At 41.1% G+C, this 14,946-nt stretch overlaps 1 protein-coding gene across 2 annotated transcripts in view; it reads right to left on the reverse strand.

The window, feature by feature from the left end:
• Positions 1-14,946, reverse strand: part of dpysl2b (dihydropyrimidinase like 2b) — a 41,636-nt gene that overhangs the window by 18,072 nt on the left and 8,618 nt on the right. For both annotated transcript variants that reach the window (XM_031277459.2, XM_031277461.2), the window contains exons 2-5: positions 7,972-8,060; positions 6,560-6,744; positions 2,453-2,617; positions 2,058-2,119 (exon numbers count right to left, since the gene is read on the reverse strand). In XM_031277459.2, the coding sequence (XP_031133319.1) occupies positions 2,058-2,119; positions 2,453-2,617; positions 6,560-6,744; positions 7,972-8,060 (501 nt within the window). The remainder of the gene's footprint in view (positions 1-2,057; positions 2,120-2,452; positions 2,618-6,559; positions 6,745-7,971; positions 8,061-14,946) is intronic.

Here is a 14,946-nt window from a genome sequence, read left to right on the forward strand (position 1 = left end):
CACTCCACTGTTCTTTGTCTCCGATTTAGTTGTCCAACTCTCAGATACGCTATCTAAACATTTCAGAATGTTATCAGCTCCAAGGCTGCAACTAACACTTATTTCTAATTCTTCTTCTCAAAAATACTTCTCATAATTACTTTTTTGATCCTAAAATGTCTAAAAAAAAAAAAAAAAGGGTAAAAACAAAACAAAACAGCCATTGCAATTTCATTGAACCAATGTGGCGTCTTCAATTTGCTTGTTTTGTTCGACCAACAGTCCAAAACCTACTTAAATGTACAGTGATATAAAACAGGAAGAAGCTGGAATCAGAGAAGGTTAGGCATTTTGGATGGTGAACACTGCAGTTATAATAATCAGACCATTTAACACAATAGATCAATTATATCACTATAACACGTACTGTCACAGATGAGAGGTTAAGCCTCAAATAATCCATAAAATCAACCAGACAATAATCATAACCCTCAGAATACTTTGTTGGTGAAATGAAGCATTAGACCCTGATTTTCACACAGTACGCGAGTTTTGTTTCTGAAGCTACGCGATAACCTCACAGACCGAAGGGCACGACATGTTGAGTGAGTCATCATCACCTCCCGGCTGCCAAACGCACAACAACAAAGAGCTGCCAAAGTTTGACATAAGAGAGAAACTCATTCCTCACACAGGTGCAAAAACACCAAAACAGATCTGTTTGAAACCAGCTTTCAAGTGGGATTAATGCGTTTTAACCATGAGTCAGAAAGAGAACTTGGACGGAGATGTGGCTTTCATTATCCATTCACTCTCCCAAGAGAAAACACACAGACGGTGGGTATGAAAAGACGCCAAGACAAACAGATTCACGCTGGAACTCTCACTGTGGGATGGAGGTCGTGATATGACTTCTGTGTTATTATAATGTCAGGCTTATTGTTGGCTACAAATCTCTCTGCTGCCGGTTTGTTGTCAGACAAAAACAGATACAAAACGTAATGTGGTGAACATCTTGGCAGACTGACAAAAATACATTAAATAAAGGTTTTTGTTTCACCATAATTGCTTTTCTGGCCGAGCTGTCAGTCTGGATGTCAGCAACAGTAAACAAGTTCTGATTTAGTTGTTATTTTGGTTAATCGAACTATTGCTTCTACAGTAAACAGCATCTTCTTTGTCTGTGTGCTGTCACTTCTCATATCCCATGTAACACTGATGTCCATTAGGCTCAATGCTATTAGGACAGATCAGATGGGGATTTATGTGCAGCATCAAGTGTCATGTTCAAGGAAAATGTATAGTTTAATTAGATTTAGTGTGGGAGAAGCTGCGTCTTAATATCAATATTTTCAATTAGTTTTTAATTTTATTTTCTTCTTTTCTATCTCATTTTAGTTTAGTTTTCGTTCGTTTTACAACTGTTACGACTGATTGTGCTAGTTTTTGTTTAGTTCCACATTTTCAGAAAAGTTTTAGTTTTTATATGGGTAGTATGTAGCTACATATACATAGAAAGCACATGGCTGGAGAATGGCCATGTTTAATGTTTAGTCTTTGCGTTACTTTAGCGTCCGATGTGAAGAAATTATGGCACAGCGCCATCTCATGTCAAGTCCGTGGTGGTTCAATGTCACGAGAGTGGAGGTAAATTCATGCAGTCTCCTTTGTATTTTCCAGGAGTTAAATATTATAGCTAAAAAACTAAAACTGAAACTATTTAAGTTCATTTTTATTATTTTTTTTATAAGTTATTTAACCTGGTAGTATAGTTTTTTTCTTGAAGGTTTTAGGTTCAATTTACTAGAAAATATTTTTCACTGCTTATTTTGGTTTTCGTTTTAGTTTACTATAATAACCCTGGTCTCTATAAGGCCAATCAGTGTCCTTGTTAACAGTAGAATACAGTGCCACAACCTCCAGGCCCCATCCAAATCTAAGACATTATATTTGATCTTTAATATAGCATTTATCATTATCATATCAAATTTTGCAACCAAATGAGAAAATGCATTCTTTCTCAGCAACCCATGGCATGACAAAGAATAAAGTGACAAGGAGAAGAGAAGAAGGCCCACCTGAGCGTCCGTAAGCTGGAAAACATCCTTATAAGCCAGGTAGACCAGAAAAGAGTTGACACCTAAAAACACAAGACGTCAGTGTGAAAACCACAGGGGAAAGGGAAGATTAAAACAGGAAAATACAACAGACCACTATGATCGAGAAAGTAATAACAAGAGTCACTTGTGAACACACTTAAATATATCACAATGAACCGAAAGAGGACACACTGGAAAACACATCCAGTTTATTAGAAGATGTTGAGTATTTAGCATTTTACATTTCTTTAAAGAAGAAAAAGTGTAATATTTGGTTAATTGTGTGGTGTGGGGAACAGTACATTACGCTCTTGACCCAATGCAAATTCTTCGAATTGTGTTGTTGAACACAAATGCTTTGGGCGTGGTCGTACCGTGATCCTTGACGAGCGCCTCCATGTCTTCCTGGATGCCTTTGTGCCACTCGGTGATGTCGACATGCAGCGAGTAGTCGCAGCACGACTTGCTGTCGGCCCATTCACGCCACTGCTCGAAGGCTGCGATGAGGCTGACGCCAGGCTCGGGAACCACGTGGTCAACTACAGAGACACACACACACGCAGTTATGATATCTGTTTTCAATGGCTGGACGAATAATCGAAAAGAATCGATATTCAGAACCTCTAACCGACGTAATTTTCCATGTCTGTTTTTTCGGTTTTTAAAATCGTTTAACACAGTGTCCGTCGCTTGGACACATTTTGACTTCAGTAAAGACGACACCTAAGTAGTACGTTTAGCCAACAAAAGGTGACTGAGTGGTGAAGGTGGCCGCTGCATTTGAGTTTAGCCGAGAAAAGTTGAACATAATGCGGCGACAACAGTTAGGTTTAGGCACCAAAACGACTATTGAAGATTAGAAAAAAAGATTGTGGCTTGGGTTTAAACACTGGTCCTCTTAAGTAGTACTCCCAGGACACGAACATCTGATCCCTGGGTGAAAGTCTTGTGTTAACTTTTCCGCTCCCCTGCTTGAAAGCCCTGCGTTTTACTTTTGACATGGCAATATTTAAAATGTATTTTGTTTGCATAGAATTGAAGTTTATTTATTTTATACTTTAGGAAACTTGCTTTTTACATTATAACTACCGTGTGTACAAGTTTTCATTACAAGCAATGTGTGCTTTAATTTCAATCGTTTTAAATATTCAATAAACCTTTAACAGTTGAGCATATTTACAGTACAGACCTCGTCAGTGAATTATGAGGGCAAAAACTAAATTATAATAATTGTTCATTAATCATATTGGTGGTAAAATGTTCAATTAATGGTGATTTTAATTTTAGCTCATATCGTCCAGATTTTAATGATTATGATGTTGTGGCTAGACCAAACCGAGACAGATGTAGTTCACACCTAGCCGCCAAATATGTTCCAGATTTGTCTCGAGTGGCTGCTTGTTATTGATCGTTGTACCAGATACACGACTCCTGTCTCTGTACGAACCAGAGCTTAAAATACAAACCATCATCTGCTCTATCTGCTCATGGGTTCCACCACTCAAAGACAAACTCACAGTAAATGGGCTCAAGATGTTACTTTTCAGACAAGTATGAGTGAATATAATGTCTCACATCTGCTGACGTGTGATCCTTCAGCACGGTCAGGAAAGAATGTGCCATCACATTAGGGCTGCAAATAACTGTTATTTTCATCCAATTCATCTCTCGACAAGTCTTTCAAATAAATTATTTATTGATAAGAAGGCAGCTGTTTGTGCCGCTACGCGTGGGTTATGGTTGTTACTCAGTTCTATTGTAACATGTACTAGTAATTTCTTCTTTTTTTTTAAAGATTCTTTTTTGGGCATTTTGGGCCTTTATATATATATTAAGTTGGGTACCGAAACCCGGTGCTAATACGGCACCGGTGCCTAAACGACCAGTATCTACCGGACCGAATTTCAACGCAGATTTCGGTGCCTCATTTCGGTGCCAATTAAATGCCTTTTGTGCTGCTCTCGGATGCTCTGAAACAGACGTTAGAGGAAACAGGAGCATCGCTGCACGTGACAAAGTTAACACTTCACTTGACAGCAGGTAACGTTAGCCTACCGTTAGCTAGCAGCTGGATTAAACACAGTTCAAAAGCTGACAGCTAAACGGTGTAAAGTGTGGCTGTACTTCACTGTAGAGGATTCCAACAGCGGGACGTTAAGCAGTCTACAGCTGCCGTAGTGCTGTTGTCGGAAAAACAACACAGATAAACTAGAATAAACTTCAAACTAGTAAGCCCAGTCGATGTTGGGCATTTTTCTTGACTTAAGAATAACATGACGAATAATAAATCACTTATCAAACTTTGTGTTGTTGTATTATGTTATACTACATGTGTACAAGTATTTCTAACTGCCTCTATGTGAAACGTGAGTCTTCATAATCAGACTAGCAGCTCACATCTGATTTCTGGCATATCTAGACTGGATTCAGATCCAGTAAATTAAAGTCCGGACCACACGGAACATGAGGGTTAATCTTCAACACTCATCTGTGGTTTGAATTTAGTTTGTGTCTGGCATCTGAAACAATCAGTCACATTCCATTTTAGGTGCACACATCTGTCCACTTGTGACCTACACGCCACTGACATTCCAGTCACCAGGCTTCTCTTTGCGTTACGTCTCAGTTCCAGACCTGCCTGAGCCTGCAGCAGTCAGCGTTTTGCCCGAGGTGACAACGACACGAGTCGCCAAGGAGTGTTTGTTCTACTGTGAGGGCGAGGAGAGGTCAGCTGCGGAGTCAGCACAGGGAGGGCCACAGTTTCATTTAACTATGTTATCTTTTCACGTTACATTAACTTTTTTATCTTTACATTCTTGTGTCTCTTCTAAATAACAAAACAAATAAATGAAGCCATAACAGCAAGTAACAAATTAATAATAGTTGTGAATTAAAATCCCTTTTTGTTTTACCAAATCTATTAAGGTTCCAGCTATTTTAAGTATATAACAAGTAGGATGGATCTGACTTTCAGAACCAAACCCCAGCAACTGTTGCGTGAAATAGTACAGGGACATAACAAAAAAGGGGCATTGAATATAAATCCAAAGTAGAAAAGGAAAACACCATGAACAGTCACCAGTTTAAGGGTAACTACCATTTTTTTTCAACCCTATTTTCCTATGTTTTTGTGTCTAAGTGACCGATGGGAACAACAATCTCTGACATTGGTCCAGTATTAAGCAAGATCGCTGCAGTCGGCAGTGGCGAAGCAACTACAATGTAAATTGTGCAGCTTGTATTTACTTTTACAAAAGTGCTAATATTGCCACTGACAGGCTCAGATTAATATTCTAAGTGTCTGACAACATTATGGAAAGGATCCCTACAGAGATTTTTACTTTATAACCCCTTCGAGACCTTTCCGTTTAACCAGAAACAGCTCTGAAGTCGCTAGCACTAAACCCACCAGACTCCAAAAAAGCAATACTTTTAGCGTGTATAGAGCCAACACATTTTCACATGTAAATCGGTACACTATGTGTTTATTTCAACCAAAACTAGAGTTGTGATAGTTGGAAAACTGGCTTTTCATAATTTAATTTTGTTTCTGTCGACTTTGAATTAAGTGTATTTTACGAGGCTAAAATGACTAAATGATTATTTACATGGAGTCTGGTAGGTTTAGCGAACGCAATTTTCGATTATGTTTTTATGTTTAAAAAAAGGATCTTACTCTTTAACAGAAAGGTCGACCTTCTTAGAAATCCTTTCCATAATGTTGTCAGACACTTGAAATATTAATCTGAGCCTGTCAATGGCAAAACGAGCACTTTTGTGAAGGTAAATACAAGCTGCACAATTGCCCTATTCACTTACATTGTAGCTTGTTTCGCCGCTGACGACTGCAGCAATCTCGCTTAATACTGGACCAATGTCAAAGATTGTTGTTCCCATCAGTCACTTAGACACAAAAACATAGGAAAATAGGATCCAGGTTGAAAAAAAACTGTAGTTATCCTTTAATATGCCAGCAGATGCTACGTTGTGCACTAATACTGATAATCCTGTATTAGGAGAAGAATTTAGAGTTTCCAGCATGACTTTGGACCGTAAGAGGAAACTCAAACAAACCCAGGGAGAACAAGTGGACTGTACACAGGGGGAAAAAAAACAGGACTGCGATTTATATAAAATATATTTTCCGATCAAAATAGAACTGCAAGAATAGGAAGCCTAAAAGAAAAGAAAAGCATCCATGCAGGGTGTGTAAAATGGAAAATGAACTGACTTCCTGGCCCAGTGTGAACAGCAGTCAGCTCCTTGTGGCTCTGAGTCCTCAGAGCAGATGGACGGTTTGATATTTTGGCTCGGTCATGAACAGGCCTGGCACCCGTCCTGCTCCCATTAAGCTATTTTCAATTAAAGCCAATCAGTGAATGAAGAACCAGTGCAGGGAAAGTGGTGAAGGAAACTGATATATGAAGTTGCCGATGAATCTTTAATCCCAACCAGGAGGATCTTTCTGCTGAGTCACTTACTGATCATGGTGCTGCCTCCGGCCAGAGCAGCCTTGGTGCCCTGGTAGAAGTCATCGGCAGACACCATGCCTCGATCGGGCATCTGGAAACGCGTGTGCACGTCGATGCCGCCCGGCATCAACATGCGGCCGTGCGCGTCGATGGTTTTCACCCCACCGGGCACGATGAGATTTTCCCCGATTTGTCTAAAGAAATGGACAAAAGAAATTAAAAACAATCCTAAGCAGAATAGATAAGCACATACGAAGCTAGGTCCGGACTAGTTTAATGATAGCCAGACAGATTCTTTTAAAAAGGATGGAAGAATGAAGGGGTGCCGTCAATCCAGTAGTGGGCTTGTGAGATGGCTAGGGTGGCGCATTTGAAAAAAATGTCATACAAACGGTTTTCCAGATTGGATGTCTATATGGGAAAGTACCTGAGCTTTCTGGAGGGCTCCTAGTGCTGACATTGCCATTGACGCTGTAAATGCGTAAATTACAAGGCTTATCAATATCACTGCCCCATCAGTCAGGCACAAGATTTGACCACAATTACACTTGTGCATTCCATAAACTTTCGTTGCTGTAGCCTATTCTTTTAGTTGCAACCCTGGCAGTGGTAAGCAATCCACTTCTGGGATAGCCCCGTTTCCACTGGAAATTCCGCCGAATGCCCTTTTTTTCCGACCAGATTTCCGTTACCTAACGCTTCCTTTGTGTTGGAATCCAAAATCCGGTGAATTTATGAGGACTATGGTTAACTGTTCCTCAGATCTCTGCAGGGTAAATCCAGACAGCTAGCTAGACTATCTGTCCAATCGGAGTTTTCTGTTGCATGACTAAAACAACTTTTGAACATACACATGTTCCACCAAAACGAGTTCCTTCCCGAGGCTATTCTCCAGCGGCACCGTGCAGAGCTTAGCACCGCCCAAGACAATTGTGATTGTTTTAAAGAAATGCCAATAAACCAGAGCACGTTTTTCTCCCATCCTGGAATGCTGTGTGGACTATCCAGACCCTCCTCCGCAGCGTTGTGGAGGAAGGTCTGGCAAAACGAGACTATACCCAGCCCTACTCAAGACACATGCGGAGACGCAATCTAATGCCAGTTGTTAACTGACGTACCGAGAGATGTCCACTTGTGATCAGATTACCTAAGATGCCTGCTAATGCAAGGTCTGAACCACTGTTTTGCCTAATTGTTACAGAGTGAAATAAATTCCAATTTCAATGTGTCTGTAGGGCAGAATGGCAGCATGTCTAAGGTGCAGACTGATATACTGTTTTTAGTGTTAAATTTTCACTGTTACCATTTTTTTGTATTTGCAATAAAAAAAGAGAGACAAGTGAGACACGTTTAGGACTTTGTAAACATGATGAAATCTGGGTTTTACTGTCTGAAGCTTGAGGAAAAACCAGTAAACTCACTTGATGACTCCATCCTCCATATAGATGTCAGCACAGAAGGACTGGTCATCGTTCACGATCTTCCCTCCTTTGATCAGGAGACGATCACTCTGAAAAACAATAAAGATGATGATGATTAGTCGCTGCACATTTAAACACTACATTAAATATTTCATCAGGAAAAGCTGGTGTAAAACTGTAGGAACAAGACACTGGTCTGGGGTTTTATAGACACTAGGGATGTCACGAGAACCGATACTTGTGATACCTTCCGGTTCTAAAATGACAAAACACCGTAGGCACCGTTAGCGACGATGCCAGTGTTAGCACCATCGGTGCTGCGCCTCTTCCGAAACTGATGGGGGCAGTATACGCTTTAGAGTGTTCTAGTCGATACATTCAGAAGTAGGAGGTCACACAACAAGTGGCCGAAGTCATGCTCTTCTACTTCCGGTACATATCTTTCGAAAAACTACGAACAGAGTCAACGGAGATAGATTCTACCATAGACTGTATATAAGAATGGACCAACAGATCCCGTTGCTCTGGACGGAGACCAGTGAAGGCCTTTAGAAGCACTTTTCCGGTGAGCGCTGAGCGTTACTGCGCAGCCTCCAACTGAGAGAAACGACGTAAATGTGACGTGAGCAACGTGTCTGAAAGTTGGAAGTCTTCTGGTAGCTGTGCCAAGAGAAATCTCAATCATTCCCAATCTTGCAGAGACAGAGAGTGTAGGTATATAGATAACATGGACACAGGCTAATTATTGCTAACTAAAATGCTAGTTAACATTAGTAATTAAACTTAAACAGCTAATGTAAGTCTAAACTGCCTGCGAGCTTTTCCTGTACTATACGGTAATTCCTCTACTATGCGACAGTAAGTCGCGTGGTTATGACACAATCGTTAGCCTATTTTTACAAAAACGTCTGCTACGGAGCCATAACGTGAGGTACAAGGTAATGGAGCCTTTTATACATTGTCGTGTTTCTTTAGAAATAAACAATGGACAAATAGAGTCTTTAAACGCTTCAGATGTAAAGTTATTCACTGTCAAAGTGACGCCAAAATGAATGGCAGTCAATGGAATGCTAACGGGGGGGGTGATCGCTTTGTAGCATCAAAATGGCGCCATAGGAGATTCGAGCTCTGAAGCGAAGCTTACCCCCTTGGATTCTACCGACCTAAAAAACAGCATGTATGTGATAAGTTAGCCTGAAGCTAATGCTTAGCTACCTGTTTAGGAGGAAATTAGCCAAATAGCCAGAAATGTCACATAAAAGAGTGAATTGGCACTCGCAACTAAGAATAAATACACCAAACCTGCTGGATTTACATAGCAGCCTCTGCTTGGCCTCTTTAGGATGCATTCTAAAGAGGAACCCATGGCTGTCCAATGTCTTTCAACTGATATTGGCTTTCTTCATCTTCACACAAACACACAGATACTCACAAAGTACACTCCTAATATTAATCGGATGCATGGTTGAAGGGGGAAACAGGTGACGACACAGACAACAGAGAGCTGTGTTGTTTGGATCAGAACCAGGTTTCTGTGCAGATGTTTTAACAATGACACACATTGTAATGTGATGGGGGGTGGGGGGGTAGAGAAAGTGATTGATAAGAAAAAACATGTAGCGGGAGAATATAAAAGGCGAGGGAAAGGGAGGTAAGGAGTTGAATAAAACCTGCCGTTGGATCTGAGGACGAGTCGGCATGCTATATATATATATATATATATATATATATATATATATACACACACATACATATCTACCTACCTACCTATCCATCTATCTTTGGAAAGAAGTTTGTGTGAGTGATTTGTCAAGTGTGTGTGAAGAAATATATTTTCATTTTTAAACTTTTATTCATGTAACCTGGAAGACCCCTTAAAAAAAAAAAATGATTGGCGGTAGGGAAAATGGTCACAAAAGTGTGTATTGGTTAGTAGGTGCAGCAGTTCAGTTGTGCCCTTCTTCAGTGCAGCAACAGTAACTGTTCCTCACTGCTCCCCTTTTTTTATTCCAGCTCTGCTTGAACAACAAAATGAGGGGTAAAGTATTCACTGTTGCAACAATGAAGGCAGGAGTCCGCCTCCAGACACACCCCTCCGCCCTCTTCATGTGGTTGAGTTGTCACAGGAACGGACATGAGAGAACCAATCAGAGCACAGACTGTGTAATCAATCATCCATGCCTGTTGCTGTGCCACTTGTCTCTGTGAGGGAGAAGAGGGGGGGGGGGGTCTGCCACCTCCACAGCCTCCCACCCTGAGCCTCTCACCTCCCACCACCCCATCCCTCCATCAAGTCACCCCGCCGGCTTGGGTCCTCTGTCCAAAAAGGGAGTGGCAGTGCTGGTCACAAGGACTCCAGCATCCACGGCTAACAAAGGCTGCTCTGTTCGAGGCGCTGCCGCTCGCTGCAGCCCGGCCAGCAGCTCTGGCTCCAGACACAACTGCTGCTGCTCTGCAAAGGCTCGCAGTCAGAGCCCCGCCCCGAATCTGAACCAGCACATACACAGCTGAGGCACTGCAGAGTCCACTTTTTCAAATATTACATACTTTTTTTTCCTCCATTTTCTTTATCTTTCATGCCACAGATTTCTCAGCCACAGATCAAACCTAATATATGTTTGCATGAACAAGGAGCACCAGGAGCAGGTGGAATTTTTTTTTTTTAAATAAATAGAAAAACATGCAAAGGGTTTAAAGTGGGATCTGGCAGGTGGGGTAACCCTAAGATCCGTGGGGGGGGGGTAAAATAATAGAGCACACAAGGCCAAATTGCCTCCTAAATTACCATATGACCGGTTACAGACAAGCATTTCCGTCACAGCCACACCACATTAAAAAAAACACACCAGGGCTACATTCACTTCCAGCTAACTTAACAGAACAGCATCATTAATCTCTTTTAACCAAATATTCTCTGTCTAGCTAAAGACACTGGATCTGCAGCACGTTACCGCATCGTTCACTACCGAGCCTGTTTCGTAACCGGTAGGCTACCGGCAACGTGATCTTCACCTGTTCGACTGACTTCACCAGATAGTATGCGACTGTCCTTCTGTTTTTACAGACATGTGAACTCACCACAGACACTTGCCTCATTCATGTACTCACAGTGCACGCTGCTGAGAATGAATAGAAACACTGGAATGGCTTTGGATTAATATACTTGTTAATCCAAGGTGCCGGACGCCGTCTGAATCGTTCCGGCCCACTTTAACCCCTGTGCACATGGAATATCTTTGAGTTTTGTAATGTTGATCGACAAAAGAAGCAGTTGCAGAAGTCATTTTGGGCTTTGGGAAATTGTCATTTGTCACTAGTTTCTGACATTTTTTAGACTAAATGATAATAGACAGATTCGTCAATAATGAAAATAATGTTTTGTTGCAAAAGTAATCTTAGAGTACTCCACTGATTTAGCATTGCACACTTATAACATTTTTTTTTTCCCCTCTTGTCAAAACCTGGGGCCTACATTGCCCACAATGCAATGTGATCGCCAACAGTTTAGTCTGAGATTTGGGTGCATTATGCTAGTAGAGGCTGATGTAGCATTGAGCCACTAGCCTCAAGCGGAGATATACAGGAACGACATACAGGAAAGTGCCGCAGGTCGGAATCAAACCCGCAACCCCATATATGAGGACTGAGCCACCAGTTGCTTGCTTTACCAGTAGGACACCCAGGCAGAAATTTCTCACACACACACACACACACACACACACACACACACACACACACACACACACACTCTTCTGCTGACTGCAGCAGGTCTGGAAAATGCTTTGCAGTTGTCATCTGAAAGGTGTGGCGAGTCGACGCTCTGACAGCACTGATGGAAGTAATGTGAATAGATCATGTGGTAATCTTCGATCTATGCTCTGGTGGAGTGCCTGGCCTCGCTCCAGCCCAGTGCTGGCCTGCTTTCATCCAAACAACTGCTTAGAAATATGCCGTTACATCATGTGCCTCATCATGGCTGTCATCATCACAGTGCTCACTGGAGTTTGCCAAGAGACTTTGGTTCTCAAGTCAACGCTCATATTTTCACAGGCCCAAAGGCAAAATTATCTTTTCAGAAACAATTACTCATTTTTGATCCATAAAGAGGGGCTAGTTTTTGGGTTACTTAGTGTGGGTGAGGCAGATGGTTTGTAAAACGTCTCACTAAAAAGGTGCTTTTTGTCTGAAAGGGTTCCGTTTTTTAGCTTCAGATGCAGAACAAATTAGCAGAACAATTACTTGCCCTGAATCCAGACTGTATAATCCTCCAATTGTTTTGGAGCTCACAGGGGTTGGAGAGAGAGTGTATGATTGTACTGGCTCAGAGCCAAACATGACAGTGACCTTTCCTTCATGGGAACCTCTCACAGGCTCACAAACAGGATGTGGACAAAGCTCAATGGGCTCACTGTTACTGAACTTACGTGTTTTCATTCCAGACTACAATGCGTAACCCCGCTAATGTAACTGCAGAGAATTTCTAATAAGGGGAGAACTTCCACTCTCTGGAAACTTCCGGCTTCTGAACTGATTGCAGTTCCACTCTGGTTCCATATGAGGGCGCTCACAGGCGAGTGCAGAATGAATGGAGGTCTATGGAGCTATATCCCTCAAAATCCACTTTTCTGCATGAACACGAAGAAAAATGTGGAGTGGAAATAAAGCTGAATGAACTTGTTTTATGTTGGAACAATAATAAAAAAAAAAAAAAAAAAGTCTGCTGCTTTCAAGCTAGCAAGGCTAGCACGATTCAGGTTAGCATGATTTATCTAGACATATAAACAGATGGATCACTAACAGGTCAACAAGAGTCTTCTCTGCTTCCCCTTTAGCTTGATAAATAGAATTCAATTCAGCTTTTTTGTTGCTAACTGCATGCTTGAAAAAATAGCTGGTTTAAAGGAAGGTTGGAGGCAAAATTTGAAGAACCACTGCTGTAATCTTTAAAACTGCATTGACTGATTGTTTTGGCCACTTGGGGACAGCACAACAAGCTCTATACAAAACACCGACATGTTATGACCTAATGGCTAACATGCTAGCAAACAGTCGCGTATCTACACATCCAGCAGACGAGGAGCAACATTAGCATTCATTTGGAGTTGTGTTTCAGGTGACCTGGCGGATATAATTCCAATGTTCGCTCAGCTTTTAGAGGTTCTACTCTCCCACCAACTCCTGAACAGAATATCTGATTCTTTAGCTGCTAAATGCTCCACTTTCTTCACCAGCTAGTCGCTAGTTTGGTCTTTCTGCCGTTTGGTGCTGGGTAGACCACCAACAGTGGGTTTATCAGAGCTTTTTCGCTGAAAAAAGCTGCCTTCTGCATCTGAAAACAGCGCTGATGAGAGCGGTGAGAGTCACCCAAAACAGCAAAGTTGTTGGCTGTAAAAACCAAAACAATGATCTCAAATCCCACATTTCGACTGCATGGTAAGGTTTGGCACAGCTCATCTCAACGCGTTACTTCCAAAATGTTTCCTTTTTTGGTTTTCCATTAGCAAAAGTTGTGGATCTAGTACTTTTTTTGGTAACATCTCGGTCGAGGTTCCAAATGAGCTGAGCTGACACTAGAAGGTAAGGTTAAAATGCTGCATTGGTCAGAGAGAATCGGCACTTGTGTGACACGAGACATCCTGCACAAACCCGCCATTTCTTAATAGCCAAGCTACCGTCTGAGACGGCAATTTTATTATATATATTTAATTTTATATACCCAGATTTTTTTATTTATTTTTTTTTTTTTTTAAAATGGCACTCCCACAAAACTACGCCGTACAACTGACAAAGCGCAGACCTTCTTCTGTTCGGTTGCCGATAAAAGTATTCACCGCAGTTTTGCGCAGCATCGCTATGGATATCAGCTGAGAATCCCGCCTACACAGTGGGGGTACCATCTGCAGTGGAAAAGAAATAGAGAGAAGGACCTGGTACCTGGTACCAAAACTGAGTTGAGTCGAGCCGAACCATGCCGTGAAAATAAGGCACTAGACTCTCCGCTGACCTGAGGAGAGCTGCAGATTCAGGTGGTAATTCTGTGGGCTCGCACTTTCACATTACAGTCATATGACGCATACAATTATTGATAAAAGCAGCTTAAAACAAACATTTTAATAAGTCTTTCTAATGCAAAAGGCTGCAGAGTATAAAATAGACTACGGATGATGGACTCTGGGAATATTGATTACTTCTGTTACAGCCAGTCAGATGAATCCTGTAAGCTATGATGATTAATTACATATTTTGTAAAAACAAAGCCATGCAGGTGAAAACTAAAACGCTCAGCAGAGGAAAAAGTCTTATGAAATCAGGACGAAATCCATTTGGGCGCTATGAAAACGCCTGCCAGTGTCGGACGTAACCCAGCAACGTAGTGTGTTGTTCTCCAAATGGAAAATACCCTGGGAACATTTGTGAAGTCAGGTGGAGAATGCTGCCAGGTCAGACTTTCAGCACAATGATTTATGTGTGTCCTGGATTATTGAAAAACCAGCCTGCTACTAAAATCATCTCCCTACATGTTCAGGCAACTGCTTTAAAAACACATGTTCCCTATTTATTTATATTTTAAATCTAAAACAGAACACTTGCTCTTTTAACATAACCAGCTAAACAGAAATTAAGCTAATCTTAACACCTTGGTTTGCAAAAAACTGTACAAACTATAGATAAAAAAATATGTTAACAGTGATTTTTGTGCATTTATTAAACTGATATTGGGCAATTAAGATACAGTGTGACCCATAGAAGAGTAATCCATAGGTTGAGGATTCAGATATGACTTTTCATTCAAACTTGATTCATTCGATCTCCCTCTGACTGAAAAATTCACTTAAATGAACTCTTTGTCTATGAAAACATGTTGTGAATTCTCTTTGTTACATTGACATATGCCCTTAAATGCACTCTTTAACTTAAGAATACCCCATAAATTCTCTCTTTGACAATAAAAAAAAAAAAAAATAATCACTTAAA

The sequence above is a fragment of the Sander lucioperca genome, chromosome 14, assembly GCF_008315115.2.
Source record: "Sander lucioperca isolate FBNREF2018 chromosome 14, SLUC_FBN_1.2, whole genome shotgun sequence".
Taxonomy (NCBI): domain Eukaryota; kingdom Metazoa; phylum Chordata; class Actinopteri; order Perciformes; family Percidae; genus Sander; species Sander lucioperca.